At 43.0% G+C, this 21,271-nt stretch overlaps 3 protein-coding genes across 8 annotated transcripts in view; 2 read left to right on the forward strand and 1 right to left on the reverse strand.

Moving 5' to 3' along the window:
- Positions 1-21,271, reverse strand: part of TMEM220 (transmembrane protein 220) — a 108,687-nt gene that overhangs the window by 57,832 nt on the left and 29,584 nt on the right. The window lies entirely within an intron of this gene.
- Positions 1-21,271, forward strand: part of ADPRM (ADP-ribose/CDP-alcohol diphosphatase, manganese dependent) — a 62,717-nt gene that overhangs the window by 37,395 nt on the left and 4,051 nt on the right. For 4 of the 5 annotated variants that reach the window (XM_056549505.1, XM_056549501.1, XM_056549503.1 and 1 more), the window contains exon 5: positions 461-513. The exons of the other annotated variant lie outside the window; for it this stretch is intronic. The gene's annotated coding sequence lies outside the window, so the exon portion shown is untranslated. Of the gene's footprint in view, positions 1-460; positions 514-21,271 lie in introns of those variants that run through there. 5 annotated transcript variants of the gene reach the window in all.
- MAP2K4 (mitogen-activated protein kinase kinase 4) overlaps positions 17,425-21,271 on the forward strand; it is a 31,127-nt gene continuing 27,280 nt past the window's right edge. For both annotated transcript variants that reach the window (XM_056549489.1, XM_056549490.1), the window contains exon 1: positions 17,425-17,589. In XM_056549489.1, coding sequence (XP_056405464.1) covers positions 17,490-17,589 — 100 coding nt within the window. In that variant the 5' untranslated portion in view covers positions 17,425-17,489. The remainder of the gene's footprint in view (positions 17,590-21,271) is intronic.

Here is a 21,271-nt window from a genome sequence, read left to right on the forward strand (position 1 = left end):
ATTATAGTAGTTATATTCTTTTATATAGGAGGCAGTATTATAGTAGTTATATTCTTGTATATAGGAGAAGTATTATAGTAGTTATATTCTTGTATATAGGAGCAGTATTATAGTAGTTATATACTTGTATATAAGAGGCAGTATTATAGTAGTTATATACTTGTATATAAGAGGCAGTATTATAGTAGTTATATTCTTGTATATAGGAGCAGTATTATAGTAGTTATATTCTTGTATATAGGAGCAGTATTATAGTAGTTATATTCTTGTATAGAGGAGCAGTATTATAGCAGTTATATTCTTGTGTATAGGAGGCAGTATTATAGTAGTTATATTCTTGTATAGAGGAGCAGTATTATAGCAGTTATATATTTCCCAGCATAGATTAGATAGTTGATAAGAAGCAGAGAATATTAAGTCCTTTGTTATCATTATATGGAATAATTCCCTTTTCCTCTAGGATATACTTTCCATGACTTCCCTGTAATACGGACGATCAGTCACATGGGGGCATTTTCCTATTTTTTTGAAAGTTCTTCTTTATGAGAAATATTTAATCAATATATGAAATAAAATGTTGACTCCATCTGTAACCTCAACACTCAGGGGAGGCTCCAGGACCCCCATATATTTTATGTCATGTGATGTGGCGGGCCTGGCACTGAACTGCTTCTTCTAGTGATTGAGGCCCCCACCGCTGCCACTAGGGGGAGTTCACTGCATACAGGTATATACCCTGCATATATACAGTCAGCTCCTGTGTATAATTTGGGACAGATTTATCAAAACCTGTGTATAGGAAGAGCATTGCTGTTGCCCATAACAACCAATCAGATTGCTTGTTTAATTTTTAAAGAGGCCTGTGAATACAGAAAGAAACAATCTGATTGGTTGTTATGGGCAACTGCACCGCTCTTCCTCTACACAGGTTATGATGAATCTCACCCTTTGTTCCTTGATTAGCTGTGATAAGCGGCGTCTTCAGCTGTGGTGTAGTTTGCTTCCCTACCAGTAGATGTCAGGAGAGTCCGATAATAATCTTAGTGACTTTACAAGAAGAACACAAAATCTTTCCTCTCACTGCTCTCCTGTAATACTCTGTACTGCTGTGGTGTCTGATATAATCACTATTCTCTCCTGTAATACTCTGTACTGCTGTGGTGTCTGATATAATCACTATTCTCTCCTGTAATACTCTGTACTGCTGTGGTGTCTGATATAATCACTATTCTCTCTCCTGTAATACTCTGTACTGCTGTGGTGTCTGATATAATCACTATTCTCTCTCCTGTAATACTCTGTACTGCTGTGGTGTCTGATATAATCACTATTCTCTCTCCTGTAATACTCTGTACTGCTGTGGAGTCTGATATAATCACTATTCTCTCCTGTAATACTCTGTACTGCTGTGGAGTCTGATATAATCACTATTCTCTCTCCTGTAATACTCTGTACTGCTGTGGAGTCTGATATAATCACTATTCTCTCTCCTGTAATACTCTGTACTGCTGTGGAGTCTGATATAATCACTACACTCTCCTGTAATACTCTGTACTGCTGTGGTGTCTGATATAATCTCTATTCTCTCCTGTAATACTCTGTACTGCTGTGGAGTCTGATATAATCACTATTCTCTCTCTTGTAATACTCTGTACTGCTGTGGTGTTTGATATAATCACTATTCTCTCTCCTGTAATACTCTGTACTGCTGTGGTGTCTGATATAATCTCTATTCTCTCTCCTGTAATGCTCTGTACTGCTGTGGTGTCTGATATAATCACTATTCTCTCCTGTAATACTCTGTACTGCTGTGGTGTCTGATATAATCACTATTCTCTCCTGTAATACTCTGTACTGCTGTGGTGTTTGATATAATCACTATTCCCTCTCCTGTAATACTCTGTACTGCTGTGGTGTCTGATATAATCTCTATTCTCTCTCCTGTAATACTCTGTACTGCTGTGGTGTCTGATATAATCACTATACTCTCCTGTAATACTCTGTACTGCTGTGGTGTCTGATATAATCACTATTCTCTCCTGTAATACTCTGTACTGCTGTGGTGTCTGATATAATCACTATACTCTCCTGTAATACTCTGTACTGCTGTGGTGTCTGATATAATCACTATTCTCTCTCCTGTAATACTCTGTACTGCTGTGGTGTCTGATATAATCACTATTCTCTCTCCTGTAATACTCTGTACTGCTGTGGTGTCTGATATAATCACTATTCTCTCCTGTAATACTCTGTACTGCTGTGGTGTCTGATATAATCACTATTCTCTCTCCTGTAATACTCTGTACTGCTGTGGTGTCTGATATAATCACTATTCTCTCTCCTGTAATACTCTGTACTGCTGTGGTGTCTGATATAATCACTATTCTCTCCTGTAATACTCTGTACTGCTGTGGTGTCTGATATAATCTCTATTCTCTCTCCTGTAATACTCTGTACTGCTGTGGTGTCTGATATAATCACTATTCTCTCCTGTAATACTCTGTACTGCTGTGGTGTCTGATATAATCACTATTCTCTCTCCTGTAATACTCTGTACTGCTGAGGTGTCTGATATAATCACTATTCTCTCCTGTAATACTCTGTACTGCTGTGGTGTCTGATATAATCACTATTCTCTCCTGTAATACTCTGTACTGCTGTGGTGTCTGATATAATCACTATTCTCTCCTGTAATACTCTGTACTGCTGTGGAGTCTGATATAATCTCTATTCTCTCCTGTAATACTCTGTACTGCTGTGGTGTCTGATATAATCACTATTCTCTCTCCTGTAATACTCTGTACTGCTGTGGTGTCTGATATAATCACTATTCTCTCTCCTGTAATACTCTGTACTGCTGTGGTGTCTGATATAATCACTATTCTCTCCTGTAATACTCTGTACTGCTGTGGTGTCTGATATAATCACTATTCTCTCTCCTGTAATACTCTGTACTGCTGTGGTGTCTGATATAATCACTATTCTCTCCTGTAATACTCTGTACTGCTGTGGTGTCTGATATAATCACTATTCTCTCCTGTAATACTCTGTACTGCTGTGGAGTCTGATATAATCTCTATTCTCTCCTGTAATACTCTGTACTGCTGTGGTGTCTGATATAATCACTATTCTCTCTCCTGTAATACTCTGTACTGCTGTGGTGTCTGATATAATCACTATTCTCTCCTGTAATACTCTGTACTGCTGTGGTGTCTGATATAATCACTATTCTCTCTCCTGTAATACTCTGTACTGCTGTGGTGTCTGATATAATCACTATTCTCTCCTGTAATACTCTGTACTGCTGTGGTGTCTGATATAATCACTATTCTCTCCTGTAATACTCTGTACTTCTGTGGAGTCTGATATAATCACTATACTCTCCTGTAATACTCTGTACTGCTGTGGTGTCTGATATAATCACTATTCTCTCCTGTAATACTCTGTACTGCTGTGGTGTCTGATATAATCACTATTCTCTCTCCTGTAATACTCTGTACTGCTGTGGTGTCTGATATAATCACTATTCTCTCTCCTGTAATACTCTGTACTGCTGTGGTGTCTGATATAATCACTATTCTCTCTCCTGTAATACTCTGTACTGCTGTGGTGTCTGATATAATCACTATTCCCTCTCCTGTAATACTCTGTACTGCTGTGGTGTCTGATATAATCACTATTCTCTCTCCTGTAATACTCTGTACTGCTGTGGTGTCTGATATAATCACTATTCTCTCTCCTGTAATACTCTGTACTGCTGTGGTGTCTGATATAATCACTATTCTCTCTCCTGTAATACTCTGTACTGCTGTGGAGTCTGATATAATCTCTATTCTCTCTCCTGTAATACTCTGTACTGCTGTGGTGTCTGATATAATCACTATTCTCTCCTGTAATACTCTGTACTGCTGTGGTGTCTGATATAATCTCTATTCTCTCTCCTGTAATACTCTGTACTGCTGTGGTGTCTGATATAATCTCTATTCTCTCTCCTGTAATACTCTGTACTGCTGTGGAGTCTGATATAATCACTATTCTCTCCTGTAATACTCTGTACTGCTGTGGTGTCTGATATAATCACTATTCTCTCCTGTAATACTCTGTACTGCTGTGGAGTCTGATATAATCACTATTCTCTCCTGTAATACTCTGTACTGCTGTGGAGTCTGATATAATCTCTATTCTCTCTCCTGTAATACTCTGTACTGCTGTGGTGTCTGATATAATCACTATTCTCTCCTGTAATACTCTGTACTGCTGTGGTGTCTGATATAATCACTATTCTCTCTCCTGTAATACTCTGTACTGCTGTGGAGTCTGATATAATCTCTATTCTCTCTCCTGTAATACTCTGTACTGCTGTGGTGTCTGATATAATCACTATTCTCTCCTGTAATACTCTGTACTGCTGTGGTGTCTGATATAATCACTATTTTCTCTCCTGTAATACTCTGTACTGCTGTGGAGTCTGATATAATCTCTATTCTCTCTCCTGTAATACTCTGTACTGCTGTGGAGTCTGATATAATCACTATACTCTCCTGTAATACTCTGTACTGCTGTGGTGTCTGATATAATCACTATTCTCTCTCCTGTAATACTCTGTACTGCTGTGGAGTCTGATATAATCACTATTCTCTCCTGTAATACTCTGTACTGCTGTGGTGTCTGATATAATCTCTATTCTCTCCTGTAATACTCTGTACTGCTGTGGAGTCTGATATAATCTCTATTCTCTCTCCTGTAATACTCTGTACTGCTGTGGTGTCTGATATAATCACTATTCCCTCTCCTGTAATACTCTGTACTGCTGTGGTGTCTAATATAATCACTATTCTCTCCTGTAATACTCTGTACTGCTGTGGTGTCTGATATAATCACTATTCTCTCTCCTGTAATACTCTGTACTGCTGTGGAGTCTGATATAATCTCTATTCTCTCTCCTGTAATACTCTGTACTGCTGTGGTGTCTGATATAATCACTATTCTCTCCTGTAATACTCTGTACTGCTGTGGTGTCTGATATAATCACTATTCTCTCTCCTGTAATACTCTGTACTGCTGTGGAGTCTGATATAATCTCTATTCTCTCCTGTAATACTCTGTACTGCTGTGGTGTCTGATATAATCTCTATTCTCTCCTGTAATACTCTGTACTGCTGTGGTGTCTGATATAATCTCTATTCTCTCCTGTAATACTCTGTACTGCTGTGGTGTCTCATATAATCTCTATTCTCTCCTGTAATACTCTGTACTGCTGTGGTGTCTGATATAATCTCTATTCTCTCCTATAATACTCTGTACTGCTGTGGTGTCTGATATAATCACTATTCTCTCCTGTAATACTCTGTACTGCTGTGGTGTCTGATATAATCACTATTCTCTCTCCTGTAATACTCTGTACTGCTGTGGTGTCTGATATAATCACTATTCTCTCTCCTGTAATACTCTGTACTGCTGTGGTGTCTGATATAATCTCTATTCTCTCTCCTGTAATACTCTGTACTGCTGTGGTGTCTGATATAATCACTATTCTCTCTTCTGTAATACTCTGTACTGCTGTGGTGTCTGATATAATCACTATTCTCTCTCCTGTAATACTCTGTACTGCTGTGGAGTCTGATATAATCACTATTCTCTCTCCTGTAATACTCTGTACTGCTGTGGAGTCTGATATAATCACTATTCTCTCTCCTGTAATACTCTGTACTGCTGTGGTGTCTGATATAATCTCTATTCTCTCTCCTGTAATACTCTGTACTGCTGTGGTGTCTGATATAATCACTATTCTCTCCTGTAATACTCTGTACTGCTGTGGTGTCTGATATAATCACTATTCTCTCTCCTGTAATACTCTGTACTTCTGTGGAGTCTGATATAATCACTATTCTCTCTCCTGTAATACTCTGTACTGCTGTGGAGTCTGATATAATCACTATTCTCTCCTGTAATACTCTGTACTGCTGTGGAGTCTGATATAATCACTATTCTCTCCTGTAATACTCTGTACTGCTGTGGAGTCTGATATAATCTCTATTCTCTCCTGTAATACTCTGTACTGCTGTGGAGTCTGATATAATCACTATTCTCTCCTGTAATACTCTGTACTGCTGTGGAGTCTGATATAATCACTATTCTCTCCTGTAATACTCTGTACTGCTGTGGTGTCTGATATAATCACTATTCTCTCCTGTAATACTCTGTACTGCTGTGGTGTCTGATATAATCACTATTCTCTCCTGTAATGCTCTGTACTGCTGTGGTGTCTGATATAATCACTATTCTCTCTCCTGTAATACTCTGTACTGCTGTGGAGTCTGATATAATCACTATTCTCTCCTGTAATACTCTGTACTGCTGTGGAGTCTGATATAATCTCTATTCTCTCCTGTAATGCTCTGTACTGCTGTGGTGTCTGATATAATCACTATTCTCTCTCCTGTAATACTCTGTACTGCTGTGGAGTCTGATATAATCACTATTCTCTCCTGTAATACTCTGTACTGCTGTGGAGTCTGATATAATCACTATTCTCTCCTGTAATGCTCTGTACTGCTGTGGTGTCTGATATAATCACTATTCTCTCTCCTGTAATACTCTGTACTGCTGTGGAGTCTGATATAATCACTATTCTCTCCTGTAATACTCTGTACTGCTGTGGAGTCTGATATAATCTCTATTCTCTCCTGTAATACTCTGTACTGCTGTGGTGTCTGATATAATCACTATTCTCTCTCCTGTAATACTCTGTACTGCTGTGGTGTCTGATATAATCTCTATTCTCTCTCCTGTAATACTCTGTACTGCTGTGGAGTCTGATATAATCTCTATTCTCTCTCCTGTAATACTCTGTACTGCTGTGGTGTCTGATATAATCTCTATTCTCTCCTGTAATACTCTGTACTGCTGTGGAGTCTGATATAATCACTATTCCCTCTCCTGTAATACTCTGTACTGCTGTGGTGTCTGATATAATCACTATTCTCTCCTGTAATACTCTGTACTGCTGTGGTGTCTGATATAATCACTATTCCCTCTCCTGTAATACTCTGTACTGCTGTGGTGTCTGATATAATCACTATTCTCTCCTGTAATACTCTGTACTGCTGTGGTGTCTGATATAATCACTATTCTCTCCTGTAATACTCTGTACTGCTGTGGTGTCTGATATAATCTCTATTCTCTCTCCTGTAATACTCTGTACTGCTGTGGTGTCTGATATAATCACTATTCTCCCCTGTAATACTCTGTACTGCTGTGGAGTCTGATATAATCACTATTCTCTCTCCTGTAATACTCTGTACTGCTGTGGAGTCTGATATAATCTCTATTCTCTCTCCTGTAATACTCTGTACTGCTGTGGTGTCTGATATAATCTCTATTCTCTCCTGTAATACTCTGTACTGCTGTGGTGTCTGATATAATCACTATTCTCTCCTGTAATACTCTGTACTGCTGTGGTGTCTGATATAATCTCTATTCTCTCTCCTGTAATACTCTGTACTGCTGTGGTGTCTGATATAATCACTATTCTCTCCTGTAATACTCTGTACTGCTGTGGTGTCTGATATAATCTCTATTCTCTCTCCTGTAATACTCTGTACTGCTGTGGTGTCTGATATAATCTCTATTCTCTCTCCTGTAATACTCTGTACTGCTGTGGTGTCTGATATAATCACTATTCTCTCTCCTGTAATACTCTGTACTGCTGTGGTGTCTGATATAATCACTATTCTCTCCTGTAATACTCTGTACTGCTGTGGTGTCTGATATAATCACTATTCTCTCTCCTGTAATACTCTGTACTGCTGTGGTGTCTGATATAATCACTATTCTCTCCTGTAATACTCTGTACTGCTGTGGTGTCTGATATAATCACTATTCTCTCCTGTAATACTCTGTACTGCTGTGGAGTCTGATATAATCTCTATTCTCTCCTGTAATACTCTGTACTGCTGTGGTGTCTGATATAATCACTATTCTCTCTCCTGTAATACTCTGTACTGCTGTGGTGTCTGATATAATCACTATTCTCTCCTGTAATACTCTGTACTGCTGTGGTGTCTGATATAATCACTATTCTCTCTCCTGTAATACTCTGTACTGCTGTGGTGTCTGATATAATCACTATTCTCTCCTGTAATACTCTGTACTGCTGTGGTGTCTGATATAATCACTATTCTCTCCTGTAATACTCTGTACTGCTGTGGTGTCTGATATAATCACTATACTCTCCTGTAATACTCTGTACTGCTGTGGTGTCTGATATAATCACTATTCTCTCCTGTAATACTCTGTACTGCTGTGGTGTCTGATATAATCACTATTCTCTCTCCTGTAATACTCTGTACTGCTGTGGTGTCTGATATAATCACTATTCTCTCTCCTGTAATACTCTGTACTGCTGTGGTGTCTGATATAATCACTATTCTCTCTCCTGTAATACTCTGTACTGCTGTGGTGTCTGATATAATCACTATTCCCTCTCCTGTAATACTCTGTACTGCTGTGGTGTCTGATATAATCACTATTCTCTCTCCTGTAATACTCTGTACTGCTGTGGTGTCTGATATAATCACTATTCTCTCTCCTGTAATACTCTGTACTGCTGTGGAGTCTGATATAATCTCTATTCTCTCTCCTGTAATACTCTGTACTGCTGTGGTGTCTGATATAATCACTATTCTCTCCTGTAATACTCTGTACTGCTGTGGTGTCTGATATAATCACTATTTTCTCTCCTGTAATACTCTGTACTGCTGTGGAGTCTGATATAATCTCTATTCTCTCTCCTGTAATACTCTGTACTGCTGTGGAGTCTGATATAATCACTATACTCTCCTGTAATACTCTGTACTGCTGTGGTGTCTGATATAATCACTATTCTCTCTCCTGTAATACTCTGTACTGCTGTGGAGTCTGATATAATCACTATTCTCTCCTGTAATACTCTGTACTGCTGTGGTGTCTGATATAATCTCTATTCTCTCCTGTAATACTCTGTACTGCTGTGGAGTCTGATATAATCTCTATTCTCTCTCCTGTAATACTCTGTACTGCTGTGGTGTCTGATATAATCACTATTCCCTCTCCTGTAATACTCTGTACTGCTGTGGTGTCTAATATAATCACTATTCTCTCCTGTAATACTCTGTACTGCTGTGGTGTCTGATATAATCACTATTCTCTCTCCTGTAATACTCTGTACTGCTGTGGAGTCTGATATAATCTCTATTCTCTCTCCTGTAATACTCTGTACTGCTGTGGTGTCTGATATAATCACTATTCTCTCCTGTAATACTCTGTACTGCTGTGGTGTCTGATATAATCACTATTCTCTCTCCTGTAATACTCTGTACTGCTGTGGAGTCTGATATAATCTCTATTCTCTCCTGTAATACTCTGTACTGCTGTGGTGTCTGATATAATCTCTATTCTCTCCTGTAATACTCTGTACTGCTGTGGTGTCTCATATAATCTCTATTCTCTCCTGTAATACTCTGTACTGCTGTGGTGTCTGATATAATCTCTATTCTCTCCTATAATACTCTGTACTGCTGTGGTGTCTGATATAATCACTATTCTCTCCTGTAATACTCTGTACTGCTGTGGTGTCTGATATAATCACTATTCTCTCTCCTGTAATACTCTGTACTGCTGTGGTGTCTGATATAATCACTATTCTCTCTCCTGTAATACTCTGTACTGCTGTGGTGTCTGATATAATCTCTATTCTCTCTCCTGTAATACTCTGTACTGCTGTGGTGTCTGATATAATCACTATTCTCTCTTCTGTAATACTCTGTACTGCTGTGGTGTCTGATATAATCACTATTCTCTCTCCTGTAATACTCTGTACTGCTGTGGAGTCTGATATAATCACTATTCTCTCTCCTGTAATACTCTGTACTGCTGTGGAGTCTGATATAATCACTATTCTCTCTCCTGTAATACTCTGTACTGCTGTGGTGTCTGATATAATCTCTATTCTCTCTCCTGTAATACTCTGTACTGCTGTGGTGTCTGATATAATCACTATTCTCTCCTGTAATACTCTGTACTGCTGTGGTGTCTGATATAATCACTATTCTCTCTCCTGTAATACTCTGTACTTCTGTGGAGTCTGATATAATCACTATTCTCTCTCCTGTAATACTCTGTACTGCTGTGGAGTCTGATATAATCACTATTCTCTCCTGTAATACTCTGTACTGCTGTGGAGTCTGATATAATCACTATTCTCTCCTGTAATACTCTGTACTGCTGTGGAGTCTGATATAATCTCTATTCTCTCCTGTAATACTCTGTACTGCTGTGGTGTCTGATATAATCACTATTCTCTCTCCTGTAATACTCTGTACTGCTGTGGAGTCTGATATAATCTCTATTCTCTCCTGTAATACTCTGTACTGCTGTGGTGTCTGATATAATCTCTATTCTCTCCTGTAATACTCTGTACTGCTGTGGTGTCTGATATAATCTCTATTCTCTCCTGTAATACTCTGTACTGCTGTGGTGTCTCATATAATCTCTATTCTCTCCTGTAATACTCTGTACTGCTGTGGTGTCTGATATAATCTCTATTCTCTCCTATAATACTCTGTACTGCTGTGGTGTCTGATATAATCACTATTCTCTCCTGTAATACTCTGTACTGCTGTGGTGTCTGATATAATCACTATTCTCTCTCCTGTAATACTCTGTACTGCTGTGGTGTCTGATATAATCACTATTCTCTCTCCTGTAATACTCTGTACTGCTGTGGTGTCTGATATAATCTCTATTCTCTCTCCTGTAATACTCTGTACTGCTGTGGTGTCTGATATAATCACTATTCTCTCTTCTGTAATACTCTGTACTGCTGTGGTGTCTGATATAATCACTATTCTCTCTCCTGTAATACTCTGTACTGCTGTGGAGTCTGATATAATCACTATTCTCTCTCCTGTAATACTCTGTACTGCTGTGGAGTCTGATATAATCACTATTCTCTCTCCTGTAATACTCTGTACTGCTGTGGTGTCTGATATAATCTCTATTCTCTCTCCTGTAATACTCTGTACTGCTGTGGTGTCTGATATAATCACTATTCTCTCCTGTAATACTCTGTACTGCTGTGGTGTCTGATATAATCACTATTCTCTCTCCTGTAATACTCTGTACTTCTGTGGAGTCTGATATAATCACTATTCTCTCTCCTGTAATACTCTGTACTGCTGTGGTGTCTGATATAATCACTATTCTCTCTCCTGTAATACTCTGTACTGCTGTGGTGTCTGATATAATCACTATTCTCTCCTGTAATACTCTGTACTGCTGTGGAGTCTGATATAATCACTATTCTCTCCTGTAATACTCTGTACTGCTGTGGAGTCTGATATAATCACTATTCTCTCCTGTAATACTCTGTACTGCTGTGGTGTCTGATATAATCACTATTCTCTCCTGTAATGCTCTGTACTGCTGTGGTGTCTGATATAATCACTATTCTCTCTCCTGTAATACTCTGTACTGCTGTGGAGTCTGATATAATCACTATTCTCTCCTGTAATACTCTGTACTGCTGTGGAGTCTGATATAATCACTATTCTCTCCTGTAATGCTCTGTACTGCTGTGGTGTCTGATATAATCACTATTCTCTCTCCTGTAATACTCTGTACTGCTGTGGAGTCTGATATAATCACTATTCTCTCCTGTAATACTCTGTACTGCTGTGGAGTCTGATATAATCTCTATTCTCTCCTGTAATACTCTGTACTGCTGTGGTGTCTGATATAATCACTATTCTCTCTCCTGTAATACTCTGTACTGCTGTGGTGTCTGATATAATCTCTATTCTCTCTCCTGTAATACTCTGTACTGCTGTGGAGTCTGATATAATCTCTATTCTCTCTCCTGTAATACTCTGTACTGCTGTGGTGTCTGATATAATCTCTATTCTCTCCTGTAATACTCTGTACTGCTGTGGAGTCTGATATAATCACTATTCCCTCTCCTGTAATACTCTGTACTGCTGTGGTGTCTGATATAATCACTATTCTCTCCTGTAATACTCTGTACTGCTGTGGTGTCTGATATAATCACTATTCCCTCTCCTGTAATACTCTGTACTGCTGTGGTGTCTGATATAATCACTATTCTCTCCTGTAATACTCTGTACTGCTGTGGTGTCTGATATAATCACTATTCTCTCCTGTAATACTCTGTACTGCTGTGGTGTCTGATATAATCTCTATTCTCTCTCCTGTAATACTCTGTACTGCTGTGGTGTCTGATATAATCACTATTCTCCCCTGTAATACTCTGTACTGCTGTGGAGTCTGATATAATCACTATTCTCTCTCCTGTAATACTCTGTACTGCTGTGGAGTCTGATATAATCTCTATTCTCTCTCCTGTAATACTCTGTACTGCTGTGGTGTCTGATATAATCTCTATTCTCTCCTGTAATACTCTGTACTGCTGTGGTGTCTGATATAATCACTATTCTCTCCTGTAATACTCTGTACTGCTGTGGTGTCTGATATAATCTCTATTCTCTCTCCTGTAATACTCTGTACTGCTGTGGTGTCTGATATAATCACTATTCTCTCCTGTAATACTCTGTACTGCTGTGGTGTCTGATATAATCTCTATTCTCTCTCCTGTAATACTCTGTACTGCTGTGGTGTCTGATATAATCTCTATTCTCTCTCCTGTAATACTCTGTACTGCTGTGGTGTCTGATATAATCACTATTCTCTCTCCTGTAATACTCTGTACTGCTGTGGAGTCTGATATAATCACTATTCCCTCTCCTGTAATGCTCTGTACTGCTGTGGTGTCTGATATAATCTCTATTCTCTCTCCTGTAATACTCTGTACTGCTGTGGTGTCTGATATAATCACTATTCTCTCTCCTGTAATACTCTGTACTGCTGTGGTGTCTGATATAATCTCTATTCTCTCCTGTAATACTCTGTACTGCTGTGGTGTCTGATATAATCACTATTCTCTCCTGTAATACTCTGTACTGCTGTGGTGTCTGATATAATCACTATTCTCTCCTGTAATACTCTGTACTGCTGTGGAGTCTGATATAATCACTATTCTCTCTCCTGTAATACTCTGTACTGCTGTGGTGTCTGATATAATCACTATTCTCTCCTGTAATACTCTGTACTGCTGTGGTGTCTGATATAATCACTATTCTCTCCTGTAATACTCTGTACTGCTGTGGTGTCTGATATAATCACTATTCTCTCCTGTAATACTCTGTACTGCTGTGGTGTCTGATATAATCACTATTCTCTCTCCTGTAATACTCTGTACTGCTGTGGTGTCTGATATAATCACTATTCTCTCTCCTGTAATACTCTGTACTGCTGTGGAGTCTGATATAATCACTATTCTCTCTCCTGTAATACTCTGTACTGCTGTGGTGTCTGATATAATCACTATTCTCTCCTGTAATACTCTGTACTGCTGTGGTGTCTGATATAATCACTATTCTCTCTCCTGTAATACTCTGTACTGCTGTGGTGTCTGATATAATCACTATTCTCTCCTGTAATACTCTGTACTGCTGTGGTGTCTGATATAATCACTATTCTCTCTCCTGTAATACTCTGTACTGCTGTGGTGTCTGATATAATCTCTATTCTCTCTCCTGTAATACTCTGTACTGCTGTGGTGTCTGATATAATCACTATTCTCTCCTGTAATACTCTGTACTGCTGTGGTGTCTGATATAATCTCTATTCTCTCCTGTAATACTCTGTACTGCTGTGGTGTCTGATATAATCTCTATTCTCTCCTATAATACTCTGTACTGCTGTGGTGTCTGATATAATCACTATTCTCTCTCCTGTAATACTCTGTACTGCTGTGGTGTCTGATATAATCACTATTCTCTCCTGTAATACTCTGTACTGCTGTGGAGTCTGATATAATCACTATTCTCTCTCCTGTAATACTCTGTACTGCTGTGGAGTCTGATATAATCACTATTCTCTCTCCTGTAATACTCTGTACTGCTGTGGAGTCTGATATAATCACTATTCTCTCTCCTGTAATACTCTGTACTGCTGTGGTGTCTGATATAATCACTATTCTCTCCTGTAATACTCTGTACTGCTGTGGTGTCTGATATAATCACTATTCTCTCCTGTAATACTCTGTACTGCTGTGGTATCTGATATAATCTCTATTCTCTCTCCTGTAATACTCTGTACTGCTGTGGTGTCTGATATAATCTCTATTCTCTCTCCTGTAATACTCTGTACTGCTGTGGTGTCTGATATAATCTACATAAGAGATTCTGCAGCAGCTCTGGTCTTGTGAATCACGGACAGCTCTACATAAGAGATTCTGCAGCAGCTCTGGTCCTGTTTATGACTGACAGCTCTACATAAGAGTTTATGCAGCATCTCTGGTCCTGTATATGACTGACAGCTCTACATAAGAGATTCTGCAGCAGCTCTGGTCCTGGATATGACTGACAGGTCTAAATAAGAAATTCTCCAGCAGCTCTAGTCCTGAGAATGACTGGTAGCTGTATATAAGAGGTTCTGCTGCATATGACTGCAGTCTCTATATAAGTTGTTCTGCAGCAGCTCTGGTCCTGTATGATTGACAATTCTATATAACAGGTTCTGAAGCAGCTTTGGTCCTGTGTATAACTGACAGCTGTATATAAGAGGTTCTGCAGCAGCTCTGGTCCTGTATATGACTGATAGCTGTATATAAGAGGTTCTGAATCAGCTCTGTGTATGACTGACAACTGTATATAAGAGGTTCGGGAGCAGGTCTGGTTCTGTGTATGACTGACAGTTCTATCTAAGAGGTTCTGCAGCAGCTCTGGCCCTGTGTATGACTGACAGCTGTATATAATGGGTTCTAAAACAGTTTTGGTCCTGTATATGACTGACGGCTCTATATAATAGGTTCTGCAGCAGCTCTGGTCTTGTGTATGACTGACAGCTGTACATGAGAGGCTCTGAAACAGCTCTGGTCCTGTGTGACAGCGCTATATAAGAGGTTCTGAAGCAGCTCTGGTCCTGTGTATGACTGACAGCTGTACATGAGAGGCTCTGAAACAGCTCTGGTCCTGTGTGACAGCGCTATATAAGAGGTTCTGAAGCAGCTCTGGTCCTGTGTATGACTGACAGCTGTACATGAGAGGCTCTGAAGCAGCTCTGGTCCTGTGTGACAGCGCTATATAAGAGGTTCTGAAGCAGCTCTGGTCCTGTGTATGACTGACAGCTGTACATGAGAGGTTCTGAAACAGCTCTGGTCCTGTGTATGACTGACAGCTCTATATAAGAGGTTCTGAAGAAGCTCTGGTCCTGTGTATGACTGACAGTTCTACATAAGAGGTTCTGAAGCAGCTCTGGTCCTGTGTATGACGTGACAGCTGTACATGAGAGGCTCTGAAGCAGCTCTGGTCCTGTGTGACAGCTCTATATAGGAGGTTCTGAAACAGCTCTGGTCCTGTGTATGGCTGACAGCTCTATATAAGAGGTTCTGAAGAAGCTCTGGTCCTGTGTATGACTGACAGTTCTACATAAGAGGTTCTGAAGCAGCTCTGGTCCTGTGTATGACTGACAGCTGTACATGAGAGGCTCTGAAGCAGCTCTGGTCCTGTGTGACAGCTCTATATAGGAGGTTCTGAAGCAGCTCTGGTCCGGTGTATGACTGATAGCTGTACATGAGAGGTTCTGAAGCAGCTCTGGTCATGTAAATGACTGACAGCTCTATATAAGAGGTTCTGAAGAAGCTCTGGTCCTGTGTATGACTGACAGTTCTACATAAGAGGTTCTGAAGCAGCTCTGGTCCTGTGTATGACTGACAGCTGTACATGAGAGGTTCTGAAGGAGCTCTGGTCATGTAAATGACTGACAGCTCTATATAAGCGGTTCTGAAGCAGCTCTGGTCCTGTGTATGACTGACAGCTGTACATGAGAGGTTCTGAAGCAGCTCTGGTCCTGTGTGACAGCTCTATATAGGAGGTTCTGAAGCAGCTCTGGTCCTGTGTATGACTGACAGCTGTACATGAGAGGCTCTGAAACAGCTCTGGTCCTGTGTGACAGCGCTATATAAGAGGTTCTGAAGCAGCTCTGGTCCTGTGTATGACTGACAGCTGTACATGAGAGGCTCTGAAGCAGCTCTGGTCCTGTGTGACAGCTCTATATAGGAGGTTCTGAAGCAGCTCTGGTCCTGTGTATGACTGACAGCTCTATATAAGAGGTTCTGAAGAAGCTCTGGTCCTGTGTATGACTGACAGTTCTACATAAGAGGTTCTGAAGCAGCTCTGGTCCTGTGTATGACTGACAGCTGTACATGAGAGGCTCTGAAGCAGCTCTGGTCCTGTGTGACAGCTTTATATAGGAGGTTCTGAAGCAGCTCTGGTCCTATGTATGACTGATAGCTGTACATGAGAGGTTCTGAAGCAGCTCTGGTCATGTAAATGACTGACAGCTCTATATAAGAGGTTCTGAAGAAGCTCTGGTCCTGTGTATGACTGACAGTTCTACATAAGAGGTTCTGAAGCAGCTCTGGTCCTGTGTATGACTGACAGCTGTACATGAGAGGTTCTGAAGCAGCTCTGGTCATGTAAATGACTGACAGCTCTATATAAGCGGTTCTGAAGCAGCTCTGGTCCTGTGTATGACTGACAGCTGTACATGAGAGGTTCTGAAGCAGCTCTGGTCCTGTGTGACAGCTCTATATAGGAGGTTCTGAAGCAGCTCTGGTCCTGTGTATGACTGACAGCTGTACATGAGAGGTTCTGAAGCAGCTCTGGTCATGTAAACGACTGACAGCTCTATATAAGCGGTTCTGAAGCAGCTCTGGTTCTGTGTATGACTTACAGCTGTACATAAGAGGCTCTGAAACAGCTCTGGTCCTGTGTGACAGCTCTATATAGGAGGTTCTGAAGCAGCTCTGGTCCTATGTATGACTGATAGCTGTACATGAGAGGTTCTGAAGCAGCTCTGGTCATGTAAATGACTGACAGCTCTATATAAGAGGTTCTGAAGAAGCTCTGGTCCTGTGTATGACTGACAGTTCTACATAAGAGGTTCTGAAGCAGCTCTGGTCCTGTGTATGACTGACAGCTGTACATGAGAGGTTCTGAAGCAGCTCTGGTCATGTAAATGACTGACAGCTCTATATAAGCGGTTTTGAAGCAGCTCTGGTTCTGTGTATGACTTACAGCTGTACATAAGAGGCTCTGAAGCAGCTCTGGTCCTGTGTGACAGCTCTATATAGGAGGTTCTGAAGCAGCTCTGGTCCTGTGTATGACTGACAGCTGTACATGAGAGGTTCTGCAGCAGCTCTGGTGTCTGGTCTCGGCTCTTCCTCTCTCCTCAGGCCGAGTGTGGGGCGGAGGGGCCTGACGTCACGCTGGGGGCGGGTCCGTGACGTCGGAGTGAGGGATTCTGGGAGGGGGCCGGCTCAGTGGGGGTTGCTGCATTGCAGCCTTCATTTGGAATCTAATATATTAACAATGGCGACTTCCAATCCGAGTAACAGCGGAGGCGGCGGTGGAGCGGGCCCCGGGCTCCCCGGACAGCAGCAGCAGCACAGCACGGTCAGCAGCATGCAGGGTAAGAGCCCCCGACAGGGGCCCCGGAGACCCCGTGTGTGCACTCCGCGGAGCCCCTGCACCCTGATCCGGAGCTCCCCCTACACTGTCCTCCTGTGCCCATCACCTGCCCCCTACACTGTCCTCCTTAGCCCATCACCTGCCCCCTACACTGTCCCCCTGTGCCCATCACCTGCCCCCTACACTGTCCCCCTGTGCCCATCACCTGCCCCCTACACTGTCCTCCTGTGCCCATCACCTGCCCCCTACACTGTCCCCCCTGTGCCCATCACCTGCCCCCTACACTGTCTCCCTGTGCCCATCACCTGTCCCCCTGTGCCCATCACCTGCCCCCTACACTGTCCCCCTGTGCCCATCACCTGCCCCCTACACTGTCCCCCTGTGCCCATCACCTGTCCCCCTGTGCCCATCACCTGTCCCCCTGTGCCCATCACCTGTCCCCCTGTGCCCATCACCTGTCCCCCTGTGCCCATCACCTGTCCCCCTGTGCCCTTCACCTGCCCCCTACACTGTCCCCCTGTGCCCATCACCTGCCCCCCTGTGCCCATCACCTGCCCCCCTGTGCCCCTACACTGTCCCCCTGTGCCCATCACCTGTCCCCCTGTGACCCTACACTGTCCCCCTGTGCCCATCACCTGCCCCCTACACTGTCCCCCTGTGCCCATCACCTGCCCCCTACACTGTCCCCCTGTGCCCATCACCTGCCCCCTACACTGTCCCCCTGTGCCCATCACCTGCCCCCCACACTGTCCCCCTGTGCTCGTCGCCTGCCCTCCACACTGTCCCCCTGTGCCCGTCGCCTGCCCCCCACACTGTCCCCCTGTGCCCGTCGCCTGCCCCTTCATATTCCCCTCCACATTGCTCCAGGTTCTACCTGTGCCGATTACCTTCACCTTCTCTGGGAATTAACCAGGGCCATTCCATCAGTGCCCACGGTCCTGTCAGTCTGTTCCCATCACACTTCTGCCCATGATGTCTGTGCCCTACTTCTGTTAATGTTCCCCTGAGACCACGGGGCCTTGCTGACAGGCTGTAATTCATTGTGACACCTGGTGCCCACCATGCCTCTTTTAGCACCTCTATAGAATGTAATGCCCCCTATGTATGTATATATAGATAGATAGAGGAAGGCGCCTCATGTGTGGGATCAGCAAATCTTGTTAGTGGGGGAAGGTAATTCCCAAACCGCTTACCAAAGTTGGTTGTGCGCCCACACACAACAAGGTAAAGCATGTATAAATGTATGGTGGTCCACTGCAGCCCTCCTTAATGAAAGTAGAATCAGGAAAGGATGACCGTAAATTCAGGAGTTAGTCCGGCGCAGAGAGGAACCGTCAGGATGCAGGATAAAATCAATGGATTTATTGAATGCAACGCGTTTCGCAGGCATGATGGAGCTGCGCTTGCGCAGCGAAATGCGTTGCATTCAATAAATCCATTGATTTTTATCCTGACGGTTCCTCTTTGCGCCGGACTAACTCCTGAATTTACGGTCATCCTTTCCTGGCCCTATGTATACAGGAAGGAGTGCCCCTGAGCATGCCCATGAGATGCTGACCCCCCACACGGTCAGAATAGGTGACCCGGGGTCTTCTCTTCTGCTGTGATAATAGTGTGATGATCCTGGTGACCCCCCCCCTAGATGACACTAGTGACTGACTGTACCCCTATAATAGTGTGGTGATCAGACTGATCCTCGTGACCCCCCCCAGAAGACCCTAGTGACTGACTACCCCTAGAATAGTGTGATGACCAGACTGATCCTCTTGACCTCCCAGAAGACCCTAGTGACTGACTGTTCCCCTAGAATAGTGTGATGACCAGACTGATCCTGGTGACCCCCCAGATGACACTACTGACTGACTGTACACCTAGAATAGTGTGATGACCAGACTGATCCTGGTGACCCCCCAGATGACACTACTGACTGACTGTACACCTAGAATAGTGTGATGACCAGACTGATCCTGGTAACCCCCCCCCAGATGACCCTAGTAACCGACTGTTCCCATATAATAGTGTGATGACCAGACTGATCCTGGTGACCTCCCAGATGACCCTAGTGACTGACTGTACCCCTAGAATAGATGCTTTCTACCCTCATATAGTGCCAGCCCATATCCTGATGCTTTCTACCCTCATATAGTGCCAGCCCATATCCTGATGCTTTCTACCCTCATATAGTGCCAGCCCATATCCTGATGCTTTCTACCCTCATATAGTGCCAGCCCATGTCCTGATGCTTCATCATAGTACCAATCTGTATCTTGATGCCTAACTATTGTCATATAGTGCCAACTAACATCCTTGGTTTCTCCTCTGATGTTTTATGGCCTAGAGAAGAAAAGGACACCTGCTCCTGGGGCCCTATAGACCTGGCACCAGCCCCACCACCCTTCATGGGCACATAGTGGGCTGAAGCACTGTGCACTCCTTTACATTGTGACATAGGAGTCAATATATTTGGGTGTAGCGTGGTTTGCAGGTGGGAGCTACGTGATGTCCCAGCACAGAGAATTCTGGACCATACATTGAGGCTCAGTGCACAGAAGGTTCACATTTAGGATGGCTTCACATGGGTGTATTACAGCCACAAGCCCTAGCATGCCTCGGATCTGGGGACACCTGTCGGGTCACCTCATGTAGACCCATAATCAGACCAATGGGCTCCTGGTCCGGTTGAAGATGATTAGACTGAGTCCTTTCTGGTGTTCGCGAGGACCCCTCTAGATCCTAGTCTGGATCTTCCTTCAGAGATCTTGGTATTGTGATCTGGTTGGACAGATGTGATGCCAGACTGAGCTGTGGTGACTGGTCACACTGCCTGGCATCAGCCGACCCCACCCAAAGACAGGTTGTAGAGCCCATCGGGGTCCATTCCCATTCGTGGTCCATTCATTACAGGTTGTAGAGCCCATCGAGGTCCATTCATTGCAAGTTGTAAAGCCCATCGGGGTCCATTTATTACAGGTTGTAGAGCCCATAGGGGGCCATTTATTGCAGGTTGTAGAGCCCATCGGGGGCCATTCATTGCAGGTTGTAGAGCCCATCGGGGGCCATTCATTGCAGGTTGTAGAGCCCATCGGGGGCCATTCATTACAGGTTGTAGAGCCCATCGGGGGCCATTCATTACAGGTTGTAGAGCCCATCGGGGGCCATTCATTACAGGTTGTAGAGCCCATCGGGGGCCATTCATTACAGGTTGTAGAGCCCATCGGGGGCCATTCATTACAGGTTGTAGAGCCCATCGGGGGCCATTCATTACAGGTTGTAGAGCCCATCGGGGGCCATTCATTACAGGTTGTAGAGCCCATCGGGGGCCATTCATTACAGGTTGTAGAGCCCATCGGGGGCCATTCATTACAGGTTGTAGAGCCCATCGGGGGCCATTCATTACAGGTTGTAGAGCCCATCGGGGGCCATTCATTACAGGTTGTAGAGCCCATCGGGGGCCATTCATTACAGGTTGTAGAGCCCATCGGGGGGCCATTCATTACAGGCTGTAGAGCCCATCGGGGGGCCATTCATTACAGGCTGTAGAGCCCATAGAGGTCAATTTATTACAGGCTGTAGAGCCCATCGGGGGGCCATTCATTACAGGCTGTAGAGCCCATAGAGGTCAATTTATTACAGGTTGTAGAGCCGATCGGGGTCCATTTATTACCTGTTGATCAGACTGTTCG

Source organism: Hyla sarda, chromosome 13 (genome assembly GCF_029499605.1).
Source record: "Hyla sarda isolate aHylSar1 chromosome 13, aHylSar1.hap1, whole genome shotgun sequence".
Lineage (NCBI taxonomy): Eukaryota > Metazoa > Chordata > Amphibia > Anura > Hylidae > Hyla > Hyla sarda.